This window comes from Haliotis asinina, chromosome 6, assembly GCF_037392515.1.
Source record: "Haliotis asinina isolate JCU_RB_2024 chromosome 6, JCU_Hal_asi_v2, whole genome shotgun sequence".
Classification (NCBI taxonomy): domain Eukaryota; kingdom Metazoa; phylum Mollusca; class Gastropoda; order Lepetellida; family Haliotidae; genus Haliotis; species Haliotis asinina.
Genome location: NC_090285.1, coordinates 47428275 through 47442539, shown reverse-complemented (window position 1 = coordinate 47442539; position 14265 = coordinate 47428275). Strand labels below are relative to the sequence as shown.

At 43.2% G+C, this 14265-nt stretch overlaps 2 protein-coding genes across 2 annotated transcripts; one reads left to right on the top strand and one right to left on the bottom strand.

Moving 5' to 3' along the window:
* Positions 1 to 8: 8 nt before the first annotated feature.
* LOC137287652 (EGF-like repeat and discoidin I-like domain-containing protein 3) lies at positions 9 to 7693 on the bottom strand. Its single transcript, XM_067820033.1, has 9 exons — positions 7574 to 7693; positions 6411 to 6477; positions 5843 to 5932; positions 4729 to 4830; positions 4217 to 4406; positions 3678 to 3791; positions 1894 to 2051; positions 1326 to 1472; positions 9 to 384 (listed from the first exon to the last, which is right to left on the bottom strand). Exons 1-9 carry the CDS (start codon positions 7633 to 7635, stop codon positions 241 to 243), a joined length of 1074 nt encoding a protein of 357 aa, XP_067676134.1. The 5' UTR covers positions 7636 to 7693; the 3' UTR covers positions 9 to 240.
* A 306-nt stretch (positions 7694 to 7999) lies between these two features.
* LOC137288080 (uncharacterized) lies at positions 8000 to 14102 on the top strand. Its single transcript, XM_067820455.1, has 9 exons — positions 8000 to 8136; positions 8496 to 8568; positions 9621 to 9707; positions 10109 to 10210; positions 10571 to 10760; positions 11544 to 11657; positions 11820 to 11984; positions 12342 to 12478; positions 13912 to 14102. The coding sequence occupies exons 1-9, from the start codon at positions 8027 to 8029 to the stop codon at positions 14065 to 14067; spliced, it is 1134 nt and encodes a 377-aa protein (XP_067676556.1). The 5' UTR covers positions 8000 to 8026; the 3' UTR covers positions 14068 to 14102.
* Positions 14103 to 14265: the final 163 nt, after the last annotated feature.

The following is a 14265-nucleotide window of genomic DNA, read 5'->3' as shown; positions in this document are numbered from 1 at the left end:
CAGCAACAGTGATTAAGATAATTTTATTTGCGTGCACTGTTAAAAGGTGACGAGCCGAAGCCCAAACAATTTTTTATGGGTTTATCAAACGTCCTAGGTCTTCCAGTTTGACCCAGGTGAAGTCCACTTTGAATTAATCCCTGATTCCATCTGTCAATACATCACTGGCTATACTACCATCTTCTGTCTTCTTAATTCAGCTGACTGACTGTTCTAGGTCTGCAGATTTTGAACATGGCGTTATTTTGGACAGGCGAACACCTCGACTCTCATACCAGGGTTTGTGGCGGCAGTGCGCGGGATGAAGCGAACATACCGGGCCTGTAGAGGCGCTGGAAGGATGGTCTTCGTCATGGTGTCGAACAGAGTACTGCCATTGAATATCTGGAAGAAAAATTTACGCATCGACATTTTCCGCAACATTCATAGTAAATCCTTAGTAATGAAGTAATGCATCCGACAATTACAGTAAGGTTGTAATAACGTCGTAATTGATTCGACACTGACAGTGAAGTCTAGGTGATGCAGTAATGGGTTCAACACTAAACAGTGAAGACTTGGTTGCTGCAGTAAAGGGTTCGACACTTAAAGTCATAGTAACGGAGTAATTGATTCGACACTAGCAGTGAAGTCAAGGTGATGCAGTAATTTATTTGACACCTACAGTAACGTAGCAGTGCAGTAAAGCATTTGACGCTTACAAAGAGGTCATGGTGATGCAGTAATTGATTAGACGCCTACAATAAAGTCGTACTGGTGCAGCGTAAAGTATTCGACCCTTACAGCAGTGTATGAAATAAGTCCTGTCCGCTTCCTGACGGTGGGTCTACATTTACAGTTAGCCATTCCGATGGTGTATAAATTTATATATTCCATTCATCTGGGCAAACTCACCATATCTGGTCTGGTTAAATCCTGATGTCTAGCTGGGATTTGGGCTTATTTCATATACTACTGTTTACATCAAAGTCGTAGTGATGCAGTAGTGATGCAGTAAAGTTGTAGTGGTGCAAAGTTGTAGTGATGCAGTAAAGTTGTAGTGATGCAAAGTTGTAGTGATGCAGTAAAGTTGTAGTGATGCAGTTAAGTAATAGTGATGCAGTAACTGCTTCAACACTTTACAGAAAAGTCACAGTGATGCAGTATTGCTATTCCACACTCATAGTTACACAGCAGTATTACAGATAAACATTGTATTTTCTGTTATCTTTGATCACCGCATACGGCTGTGACATTGCAAAGACTCTAATTTTTGCCCAAAATACGTTTAACCGCCGGAGTTATACGGGCCTCTGCTCTTGACATCTATCAAAAATAATTCCCACCAGAGTGTTACTGGCGGTATCCTTGACGTCTTGGAAGTTGTCACCGTCCTCGCTGTACGCCATGGTGTAGGTGGTGGTATAGTAGGATGAGCTGACGGCCCCTTGCATCGTCACTGCGAACCAGTCCATCACCGAGCCAAGGTCAATCTACGAAATACCAGAAGGGATGTCTCCCTTTCAGATCTCGATCTTACACTCAGTGTATAAATTACAACCCACCAGAATTTTTTACGGACATTGGTATTGGTTTGGCTTAGTTGTTGTTTAATGGCGCATTCCGCAATATTCCATATATATGGCAGCGGTTTGTAAATGGTCAAACTTGGACCGGAAATCCACTGATTAACAGCATGAGCACCGATCTACGCAACTGGGATGCGATGTCATGTGTCAACCAAGTCAGAGACCCTGACCATCCATTTCCGCTGTAACCGATGTGAAGTTGGTTACAGTCGATATCTGAGAGCGGATTTAATGGTGATATTGTACATGCTATATAGACGTGCCAGACAATCGATATATCGGTATATCGACATGTATAAATGTATATCGCTAATCATCATCATACTTGCAACCACGAGTTGACTACTTGCTCTCCGACCCAGCCCGAGCCTTTGAGACGGCCGTTCCAAGCGGCGTAGTCCGCGTGAGAGAAGTGGGCAGACATCTGGGCGTCGGGGATGTTCATGAGACCAACGTCTACACCCACGGCGTTGTTCGCACAGTCTGGTGGATAAAAGGTATTCTGTGGTTTGGATGGGTTTTTGTCTATAGATGCTATATTTAGGCAGTGGTTGTAGTGTTGTTACTGGTGTATAAAGAAGTAGTAGTTCTTTTTTAAGTTTTTGTTTGTTTGTTGTTTAACACCACACTCGACAATATTTCAGCTATATGGTGGCGGTCTGTAAATAATAGAATCTGTGCCAGTGATCCAGTGACAATCCAGTGCTCAACAGTATGAGCATCGATCTACACATTTTGGGATACGATGACGTGTCAACCAAGTCAGCGAGTCTGACCACCCGATCCCGTCGGTCCAATGACAAGCATGGGTCACTGAAGGTCAAATCTAACCTGGATCTTCACAGGTAGTAGTGGTAATATTACTTGTGGTAGTTCTGACAGCCACTAGCCCGCTAGTCTGTGGCCAGTAAAACTCCAGTCAGGCCAATAAATCTCCACAGTCACAGGCCCGACTGGCTACTGAATTGTCATGGTGTCATTTTGGAAATACATTCACTCAAACTTGTGACCCGTGGAGGTCCCGGGGTAGAATAGACCCGTGGAGGTCACGGGGTAGACTAGACCCGTGAAGATCCCGGGGTAGAATAGGCCTTCAGCAACCCATGCTTGCCATAAAAGGCGACTATGCTTGTCGTAAGGGGCGACTAACGGGATCGGGTGGTCAGACTCCCTGACTTGGTTGAGACATGTCATCAGTTCCCATTTGCGCAGATCGATGCTCATGTTGTTGATCACTGGATTGTCTGGTCCAGACTCGATTATTGACAGACCGCCGCCCCATGGCTGGAATATTGTGGAGGGCGTCGCAAAACTAAACTCACTCACTCACTTCAACTTGTTAAGTTCTAATACACTTGTGAATCATGCAGGATTATGGCCTGATAAAAATGTACATGACATACCCCTCATCTTGGTTTAGACTCACTTAAAGCACTCACTATATGTTATGTATGTGTATACGGTTACGTCGCAGATGAATTTCTCCACTATTCTAGGGGAACCAAATACAACCTTCTGCAGATGATCTGCCAAGGATCATGCATCGAAATGCCGAAAACCACGTGCAAACATCGTGGATGTGAACAGTTGCGTCTTGACGTACAGTTTTGTTAAGAATTCGCTAACTTTCACGGAGGTTCTTACTGAACTAATGACAATAACCTTTTCAGCGTTATGGATTTGTTTTGCAAAACATCAGTGCATGTGTAAACAGTTCCTTCAAACAGTGTGGAATATTTTGCAAAATTAAGTTTAGAACAGTTGACTGAAGTAAGTGGCTATGTTAACACTAGTGAGTCAAAACCTTTGATGGGTAGTATATTTGCAGCTTAACGGTGAAACCAGAGTCATGCCTACAATATCTCATTCTCATCTGTTTTGGAGATCTTTGCTGTGAACCATTTTGTGGGCTAGCTACTTTCAGGCATAGCTACAACTTGTTCAGAGTGACCTGATCAAGTGAAAATACGCCATTGCACTCGACCAGTGGCTTGCGCCAGTTAACCTACCGGGTAATGCATACGTAGAGTAGCTAAGGTCAAGCTGAACAGGCTGCAGGACGGCTGGCAAGCTAAACTTGGAAACTTCGCGCACAGGTTCCACACCTACCTAACTGACAATTCTTGCCCCCGTAGGCCGTGGGGCAGCTGCAAGAGTAATCGTCGATGTCATCAATGCAGGAACCACCATTCTTGCAAGGAATTGTCCGGCACTGGTTCTTCTCTGCATCGAAGATAAAACAATGTATTCCAGATACCCAACTCAAGACAGAAACAGATGGGTAGATGGAATATGACGTTTCTCAACTGACAACGGTGTGCAAGACGAACGAAGGTCTTAAGTAAGCGCATCTACAAACATGTAAAGCGTACAGTAAGTTTCGAACTCTGAGTAACGTCATGGGCAGCGCGTTGTGCGCAAGCTCTCTACAATGAGTAACCGTGGGTTAGCCAAAGATGTTAAGAGCATTTAGAGGGTACAAGTCACGGCAATGTGTAAAGTGCAAACTCCATATGTCAACGGTGTTTCAAGTGCAATCTCTTTACCGAATGACCAGTGTCAGTGTGCATGTAACGACGTTATGTCAAACGCGTGTTCTAGGTCCCTGATCACGTTTGACACCTTTGAATCAAAACAAAGCTCCTTACCGCGTGTGAGGATGGTAAACGTCTGATCGGCGTGTTTCCCGTGATTGTCAGTTGCCCGGATGCCAAATTCATACACTGCATCTATATCGGGTGTGACACCTGAGATTTCACCTGTGGCCTTGTTCAAAACTACCCCCGGAGGAAAAGCCCCGGATACTTTCTCATACCTGATAGGATTTCCTTCTGGGTCCTTTTGAGAGAAAGAAAAAAACATGTTATTAGAACTCAAAGACCTACCAAGAAAGCTATTTATGATTATTCACACTTTGCTTGAATACAAATTCGTTCCAACATATTCCGAAGACAGGGCAGGGATTCTCCTATTTTATCAATGAAATGTAGAAATTGCTGATTTCTATATTTTGTTGGTAAATATAAGATTGCCTGCCACCTTGAAAGTGAAACTTCGAATGCTGTTTCCACTGAAAATCAGCAATAGTCTAACAATTTCTTTTGCATGGTGATGTTATTGTCATGTGAATAAAATATCGGTTGAATAATAATTATGTTACCTGTGCCGTGACTTTAATAGAGACAGATGTCCCGCCGAGATAGGTCCCGAGAGACCCGTGTTCCGACATGTCGCTCCAGATGGGCGGGAGGCTGTTTAGCATCTAGGAAAGGAGTGAGTCCAACAGTGAGCACGTTAGTGTATAGCATGGTATAGCATGTCAGACGACCGAACGCCTTTTAACCCCTTGCCTTCCTCACCGCCCCACCGGTTAAGTCTTACAGATGAAACGCATACGTATACTCGTGGTATAGACGTTTACCATTGTTTGAAACCCAAGAGCAGATTTGTGGTACGAACATACCAAGAGACATAATCAGGGCACATGTGGGATTTGAACCCATGGTCATGTGTTTCTGTGTCGGTGGGGTAGCTTTGTGGTCAATGAAACGTTCCTTGCACGTCCACCACATGCAACAGAACGTGCAATAATAGAGACTGTATCATCTTCCGATACAACCATCTATACCAGGGTAAGAATATATAAAAATCAAGTCAGGTCAAGGAAAGTGAATGAGTGAGTGAGTTTAGTTTTACGCCGCAATATTTCGGCTGTATGGTGGCGGTCTGTCAATAATCCAGTCTGGGCCACATAATCCAGTGATCAACACAGCATGAGCATCGACCTGCGCACTTGGGAATCAATGACATGTGTCAACCAAGTCAGCGAGCCTGACCACCCGATCCCGTTAGTCGCCTCTTCCGACAAGCACAGTCACCTTTTATGGCAAGCATGGGTTGCTGAAGGCCTATTCTACCCCGGATTGTCACGGGTTGGTCAAGGAAAAGAATTGGCGCCGTCTTCACCGAAACCACTACGGCTAACCGATTATCCAGACGCGTTCACTGGTTCAAATGGTATGTACGGCTAACCGATTATCCAGACGCGTTCACTGGTTCAAATGGTATGTGCGTTTAATCGCGTCCTGCCAACATCTTTCTGACATGCTGTGAAATGTATGGAAAGACTACATCACATGACGAAGTTTCGAACAGTATAGATATGCTTCCAGTCTGTGTATCAGTTCATATGTTTTTTTTGTTTTTGTTTGTTTTTTTCGTCTACGACAGTTCACAATTAACAATAGATACATCTCGTGATGATGTGCACTTACCTCTATGACAATCATCATGTCGGTGCCGTCGATGTAGATACTACCACGTGTTGACGATCTGAGGAAGATGCTGCCGATGTCGGGACCAGCCTATGTGTTAACAGTGAAGTTAGTGGCTGGATTTACACCGATTTCGCAATATTCCAACAACACCATGTCTAGGAACACCCGAAATCGGCTCGACATATTAACGTTTGTACCTGTGGGTCCTCAGGATGACGAGAGTCCTCTTTAACGATAAGGCAGTTAGAAAAAGCAAGGGAAATGTGGGATAGGTAGTCTAGTGGTTAAAGTACTTACTAAGTTCGAGTACCTATATGGGCACAATGCGTCAAGCTCATTTCTAGTGTCCCCGCTTTGATGTTGCTGGAATATTGCTAAAACTGGCGTTAGACCATACTCACTCTCTAAAAAAAGCGAAATGTTATTTTTCAGTATTCATGTTTCGGCTTTCTTATGTTATTCTTTCTGAAATTATTTTCGATAATGTAGTAACATTTTAGTAATACATAATAAATAAGAACGTGTAAGGATAGGGAAGCACGTGTAAGGATAAGGAAGCACTTACCCTGATGGTGACATTTCCTCCTACTTCTGCTGACAAAACGACACTGGGGTACTGAACCTCGAAGAAACTGAAAGAAGACAATAGATCTACTTTCACTTCGAGATCGGCTATCGCGATGAGATCTCGCCCCCGTTTATATATACCAGTGAAGATCCGGGTTAGAATTGGTCTTCAGCAACTCATGCTTGTCGTATGAGGCGACTGACGGGATCAGGTGGTCAGACTCGTTGACTTGCTTCACACATGTGTCACCGTATCTCATTTGGGTAACTCGATGCTCATGCTGTTGATCACGGGATGGTCTGGTCCAGACTCGATTACTTATACCATGTAGTTGAAATAATGCTGAGTGCGGTGTTAAACATCAACCAACCAGCCCCTTCATATACAAAAAGTCAGAACATCGCCGAATATTAAAGTGAGTCCTACAGAGGAAAACTGCATCATTCATTTCAGGCGACATTTTTATTTCACGGACATCAACCTGGGGATCTGGAGACTGTATATGGCTTTGAGTCAGTTTTGGCAAGATATTTCTGTAGATACCACATAAAACAGTCATTTGGGAGCACTGGTCTTCTATGTTTCAACCGCGAAATATTTCAACCCTCAGGTTTGCTTTTCATGTTCGTCCCTTCGAGGCAAGTGAGGAGGCTAGGTTAGCGTCGTTGGACATTTTGCAACAGTTACACCAGATCGTAATAGCGACAATCACAACGGACAACCGAAACTAGATCTTAATGGTGAATAGATTCCTTTCCATTGACCCAAAGTAGGATCATTGCGAACCACATTTTTGTACAGTGTCCCACTGTGCTTATTTCGTTCTCAGCTGCAAGCTGTCCATTGGTCGCTAGAACGTTAACAACCCGGCCCTACCGGGTACCCCTTGACTATTGGGTAACTGTGGCATGTTTCATAATCACTTAGCTGGGACATCACTTGCGTCAAATGCGAACGGTCTAATCACTCCCAAACGCAAGGTAAATCGATTATTTTGATAATTATTGCAAATGAAGGAAAAATCAAACATTGCATATGAAATTGGTTTTGTAAATGAAATTTTGAAGGACATTGTTATGTAATTACACTATATTACTAAAATATACTATTCGTTTGGTCTTTGATTTGTCTAAGTGAAAAATAGTAGCACATCGACTCACGCAGTACCAGCGATCCGAAGAACTTGGCAGACGACAGCAACAAACAACATTAAAGACGCCATGGCGGTAACACGAGCGCAATATTTTCAAGTTCCAAGTTTTCAGGAACGGAAGGGATCTAAAACCCAGGTACTTCTGTCCCGACACATTTTTTCCTGAGCACTGTTGGGAAGGTTCCTTGACATTTCACACGTCTAAGAAACAGAACAATTTTAGCTTGACAAAAAAATTCACTACAGACTCCGCGCGATAAACTACGACCCCAAAAAGTAGTTCCGGCTCAATTATCAGCCTACAGAGGACTGATGGACTAACAAATTGGTTACGTGTTAAGTTCAAAATGATAAGTTTTCTTGCGTGTTTGTCTTGCTAAGATACAAAAGTGTGATGGAAATATGACACAGGAGAAAGAGGATGACCATAGGCCAGCCTTTGAACTGCCGAGAAAATCACATGAAATGTGAGTGCAACATTTTCATCAGGGAATATTTCAAAATGGCGTCCGCGTTGCATTCGACATGTCTCCTGGCTGCAGTTGTTTTATCCGTCAATGGAGCGAGCCAGTAAGATTTATTATTCATTTATAGTATATCATGACACAATAGGTGATGTGTCTCACAGTAACTTTTGTGTTCTAAATATCTACCTAAAATAACCTAGAATTCACTAAATGTTCAAAGCGGACTCGAGTGAACTAGTGGTCCGACAAGCGCCGCTGTGCAGAGTTATGCCCCTTAGCTGCAAGGATCAGCAGGTTGTTGGTTCGACTCCCTCGATTATGATCTACCGTTTGTTGCTGCCTATGCAGGAATTTCAACATCGAATCTAAGACTAAACTGTAGGCAACAAATGCCAAATTTATGTGATGCTTTTTAAATGAATTTATATACGAGAAGTAACAGTCACAGAACATTTACTGTAGGTTTACCCCCATCGTCAACCGCGTTCCAAGTATGGAGTTCGTCTCAGGATACAACGGAAGCCTGACGTTTGAGGTAAGAATGGCGAAAGAAAACCCCTCGACCTTTTGGTTACACCAACGGTGATTTGCATATGCAGGGCTATGTAATTATGTGATTAAGAAAGATCACGAGGAAATGTGAATAGTGGGAATTTGTTTTGAAAGTTTACTTTGCTCTTCACGTCGAAAACTGGGTTCAAATCCCACATAAGTACAGTGATGAAGCCGACTTGTAATGTTTCCGTCTTGTTTGTGCATGTATTGTTTATTGTAGCTATGAACAGCCGATTCACCAAGTTACCTTTTACACAAGGCTCACAGTGGAAGCCCTGTAAACCAGCAGCCTAATTCCCCGCCCCCAATCCGGCATGCTGTCAATATCAGCACGAGATCTTGGTCCCTACAGACGCTAGTTAATTTATGATCATTTACACACCCTCTGCTCCGGCATCAGTTCATCGTATTTCGACACATTTCGTAAGACCGCTTGATTGACTGTTTTTACAGTAATTAACGCTCTCTAAACCGGCATCTCCACTCGGCTGACTGGCTAAACGTGTATTAACAATACCGTGGATCGGTATTGATATTGATCGTCTCATTGATACTGCCTGAAAAAAGGGTATGGCTAACGATTAGGCAGTTGGGGTATATTGGTGAGTGTCACTTTTATCATAAATAAATTCTCATGTCATGATTTGTCAGTCGCTCAGTGTGTCAAGATGGCTAGACCAGTCAAGCGGACGAGTGGGAAAAGTACACTAAACCAGCATGCACGCTATACCGGCATATTTGCCGGTCACCACGAATACCGGTTTAGAGGGCATCCACTGTATATTGATTGGGACCAAATACAATGTGAAACCCCCACAGGGTTTCTAGTAAACAGTTGTAGTATAGACGCAGTTACAAGGATATAACAATTTCGGAGGGACATTTTGGTTCACACACGAGTGCAATTTATGAATACAAATGTTTTCGTATGATCACACACTTTGATTCAGAGATGAATAGAAAAAATGAATACAAACATGATCCTATGATCCCTGAAACAACTATGCACTCTAATCACCTGTTTTGTATCAGGCTCTGAAGCCTGGCAACGTGTCGATCATCACGTCTGATGGCCACACCGTCTACTACAAGAACGTCGACCTCCTCAACATCATCAGGGTAGGTACATTTGGTTTAAAATTGGTCTACTGCAACCCAAGATTGTCGTTAGAGGCGACTGATGTATCGGGTGGTCATTCTCGTAGACTTCGTGTCCTTCGTAAGTCTCAGTTGCGTAGATCATGAAGACACCATCTATATAGCCAGATCATCTTGAGTGCGAATTTAAACAAACAAAACATTTCACATATTTCTGTGCAATGATGCTATTTTCAGAATATGTTCATCATCTGACAACCAACCGTGAAGTTGTGGGATACCCTGTCCATTTAATTACATAGAAAAACTTTCTTTCCATAGTCTTGTACATCCCAGTGGATACATATATGAAAGCAAATTGTGAGTTAATCATTAAGCAAATCAAGCTCCCGTCATGATGCACTTTCCCTTCTATCATTCAGCTGGTCAACGCCACCCCTCCCATCTGGGACGACTATGGGACATACGGCTACTTGGGATCCTTCTTGGGACTGCAAAAAATATCAGTCTTCATCCACGCTAAGGTAGGGTCACTTTTAAGTTTTCTTCTTTTGCTGTTGTTCTGAGACCTGACTTTGCCTAATCACTGCAGTCCGTTTGGCTGAAAAGCGGGCGATGAATTGCAATGTAACTCGAAAACTAATAAACATAAAGTACTTATTATGTCATGAAACGCTGACCACAGTCAGAACATCAGATCAACTCTTTGAGGTTTTAGCAGAATTTATGTGATTCCTGAAATTGAAAAAGTGGCATTAAATGCACAAATGCACAAACTATCACCAAAATATTGACAAAGTTCACTATTTGCTGCGAGGGAGGAGCGCAGAGAAAGGTGCATTGCCGACCTGTTATAGACCTATGCTGTGTCGTCATGTTTCCAGGATCCCGAGGGTCGCGGCATGACGTACAACGTGGTAGCTGGGGACCTTCCCGTGGGGATCAGTCTGGACCCTCTCACTGGGGAGCTGAAGGGTGTGGCTCCCGACATTGACTCCACCTACGTCGTGACGGTCCGTGCAACCAACACCCTGGGCGCCTTCGCAGATGCAATCTTCAAAATTGCGGTCAAAAGTAAAGTTGCTTTGGTTCCTGTTACCCCATTTCAGCACCTCTCTCGGTGACGTAGCCTAGGGGTTAAGTATAGGGTAATGTCCGAGTAACTCTCCGTTCCTTAACAATAATCAACCACTTGCAACATTTCTTCAGTATCACAGAATTAACAATGCATAGTTACCAGCTGAAAGCCTCCAGAAATGTAGTGTCGTCTGCTCTTTGCATATCAGGTGATTTATCAGTGATGAGAAGTTTGGATTTCAATTTGAAGAAAAAAACCGCTGTAAAATTCACGGCATTATAGCTGAAAGACACGGAAATGAATTCTTGCATTTCTTCTGTGTAAGTGTTTCAACTTTCATTAAAATCTTAATACGAAATCACGGCTGAAAATGGCCATGTGCTCACTCTTTTATTCACAATGTTGGACCAACGTTGAGTCAACTTTGAGAAACAGATGTAAGGTCAGGGAAAACTATTTCTCAAATGTTGGCCCACTCACTGTAGGACCAACGTGTCCATAGTCAACGTTACTCTGAGCCTTTAAGATAACGTTGGGCCATTGTTGTCAAACCATTAGCCAACGCAACAAACACATATGCCAACATAGGAACAGCAAACCTTTGCTATCTGGAATTAGAGTGGATTTTGCAAAGAGGCGAGTAGCAAGCCAATGTTTTCGTGCAGCCCTTATGGATTGGAAAGCTGTATATATTCAGATAGTGTCGAGGGCATGCCCAACCCTTTCAACAATGATGAATCAATTCTGAATGTTCTAATTGTAATTGTATGTATTTCCAGGTTCTCATGTCTGTATGGACAGTCCGTGCCAGCATGATGGCACCTGCGAAGAACAACTCGGAATATTCCGATGTGACTGTGTCCATCCATATGGCGGGAAACTCTGCGAGATGAGTATGTTACCTTACATTGGGTGTCGACCTTGTCCATAGATGTGGTCGTATCTCTAAGAAGCCTTGATTTTATTGTCATACCGGGAATTTATCTCAGGGAGATATTCAGTGTCTGGGAAGGTTAATGTTGCACCGTTATGATTTAAGTATTTGTCCATTTCAGACTGCACAAGCAACGCTCTTGGAGTATCTCAAAGTGTCAAGACAGTCCATAATGCGCAAATGTCGGCGTACCTCACTTACACAACGTCCAGCGCATCCGATGGGAGGATCGGGGGTAAGGGGTGGTTCGGAGTTGGGGATCACTCATGGCTCCAGGTGGATCTAGGTGAGTTAAACTCTCACCAAGACACAATCTGACGTCAGTTGCCACTGTCTTCTAAATGTTCTTTCAACGCCGAGAAACAAAATATGTTTAAAATCTTAACACATTGTACCCATGTAGGGAATGAAACCTGGGCCTTTCGGCGTGACGAGCGAACGCTTTAACCACCGGGCTTCCCCACCGACCTAAAATCATTGGAACACGAACAAATTGATCATTTCTATTATAAACATCATATGACTATGGAATTGATACTTTCTAAGTGATTATACTCCATTCACAAGATAGAGAAAAAGGTTAAACAATGGACAAGGTATTACAACGCGGAACCTCTCTCAGTACGCCCTTCTATGTTGCCAGGCAACCAGACGTTGATTCACGGTGTTCAGATGCAAGGCCAGGACAGCCGTTACTACACCTCCAAGTACCTAGTCCAGTATAGTCTCGACGGCAGGCATTTCAACAACTACACCAATCCCTTCACCGGCGTCGTAGAGGTAACTGCTTTTAGTTGAAACATGCTGGATGTTGAAACAAGTGAAAAACTGTCCATTTTCAGGTAAAGTAGAAGGGTCCCTTAGCGTCAGTTTGATTAATAGTCTAATCGTGGAAATCCGGGAAGGAATTGGTCTTCCGAGTAACGGAATCGGGTGGCGACACTCGCTAATTCGGGTGACATGTCCTCGTGTTCAAGTTGCACAGGTCAAGGCTCATGATGGGTATCACTGGATTGTCTGGTTCAGATTCGATTATTTAGAGAACAGCGCCACACACCAGGAATATTAGTATGAGTGAACATGAACCTTTTGGGTATGTGGGACCCTGTAGTAGTTGTTGTACCGGCCATACATTTATACGCCCATCACACCTGAAGCAGGATAAGCCGGAATGCTGTCGGAATGAAAATTTCTGGAGATTCCTGGAAATTGGAAGTGAACTCTGAAAGTTCTTACTGCATTCTGAATGCATTCCAACTATTCGCGTCAGTTCTTGTAACATGCCCGAATGTTATGAACATGCTTAAAACTTTCGAGGTGTATTCGAACTGCATTCTAAGTATTCTTCCTGAATTCTAACTGTATTCTAAATATTTTTACTCCATTCTAACCGTATTTTAAGTCTCCTGAACATATTCGAGGGAAAACAGAAAAGACCAGTCACTTCAAATTCTGTCAGAATGTCTCGAATGCGCCTCGAATGAGTCGCAATGTATCTCGATTGCTGCTGGACTTGAGGTGGAATATTCTCTAAATGTATCGGAAATTTTTACGTTGTAATACAGCTTGAATGTATCTCAAATACACCCCGCGTAAAGTCCAGAATGCTCTTCAAATGAGCCCAGACGTCATCTGAACACCACCGAATCGCATAAAACGTGGCTACCTGTCACTGAAACGCCATATAGCTGTTTTGTGTCGCGTTCTTACACAGCTTGAAAAAAGATTGTTTGTTTTGACATTCTCTCCCGAATGTGGTTCGCATTTTGGAAATATTTTTCTCTGGCCGATTCTCTTTGGTTTCTGTCAATAAGTCTGAAGGAGTCTAAAACATGTTCATCATTTTCAGTTTATTCTAATACATTGGATAACGTCTTTCGCGAGAGGGACGGTAGGATAGCCTTGTGGATTAAGCGTTCGCTCATCACGCCGAAGACCCTGGTTCGATTCCCAACATGGGTACAATGTGTGAAGCCCATATCTGGTGTCCTCGTCGTGATATTACTGAAATATTACTAAAAGCGTCATAGAATAACATTCACCCACTGTTTTATGAGATACAGCTTTGGTAGTTCTTCACACGGAGGAGGTATCATATGGACTCGATGAAAAATGCTTTAATTTGACAAGTCAGAAAAAATAGCATAAATCCAGAACTAGCCATTACTACCTTTTGTTACTTCATGCCTTAACTATATTGTTATCTCTTGCAGGAACTTGCAGGGTCGACCTCGTCCGCAGTGGTCACCAGCTACCTCGGCAGGACATCTCCGCTACTGACCCGCTTCTTGAGACTGGTGCCGACAGCCTGGAACAAGTCCTACAGACCATGCATGAAGGTGGAGCTTCTGGGTTGTCACTTGTACTAGATCTTCGTAAAGAATAAACATGTTGAACGTTTTAATTGCTACCTTCATTCTTGGGAGACCCCGTCCTCTACGGCGTTTGTATTCGCTGCCTTTGAGAAGAAGTTAAGGACTCGAGTGAGATCGCCTGAAGTGTTTCATATTGGGACCTATGATGGCATTGCAGTCACATCGGGGGTTGTCTCCACACATGGATGGTTT

Coding starts and splice junctions, on each gene's coding strand:
- LOC137287652 (XM_067820033.1), bottom strand. CDS start 7,635: ATGGCGTCTTTAATGTTGTTTGTTGCTGTCGTCTGCCAAGTTCTTCGG. Junction 4,831..5,842: donor ACATGATGATTGTCATAGAG/GTAAGTGCACAT, acceptor CTCCTTTCCTAG/ATGCTAAACAGCCTCCCGCC. Junction 1,473..1,893: donor TAGTCAACTCGTGGTTGCAA/GTATGATGATGA, acceptor GGTATTTCGTAG/ATTGACCTTGGCTCGGTGAT.
- LOC137288080 (XM_067820455.1), top strand. CDS start 8,027: ATGAAATGTGAGTGCAACATTTTCATCAGGGAATATTTCAAAATGGCG. Junction 11,985..12,341: donor ATGGCTCCAGGTGGATCTAG/GTGAGTTAAACT, acceptor CTATGTTGCCAG/GCAACCAGACGTTGATTCAC. Junction 12,479..13,911: donor CCTTCACCGGCGTCGTAGAG/GTAACTGCTTTT, acceptor TATCTCTTGCAG/GAACTTGCAGGGTCGACCTC.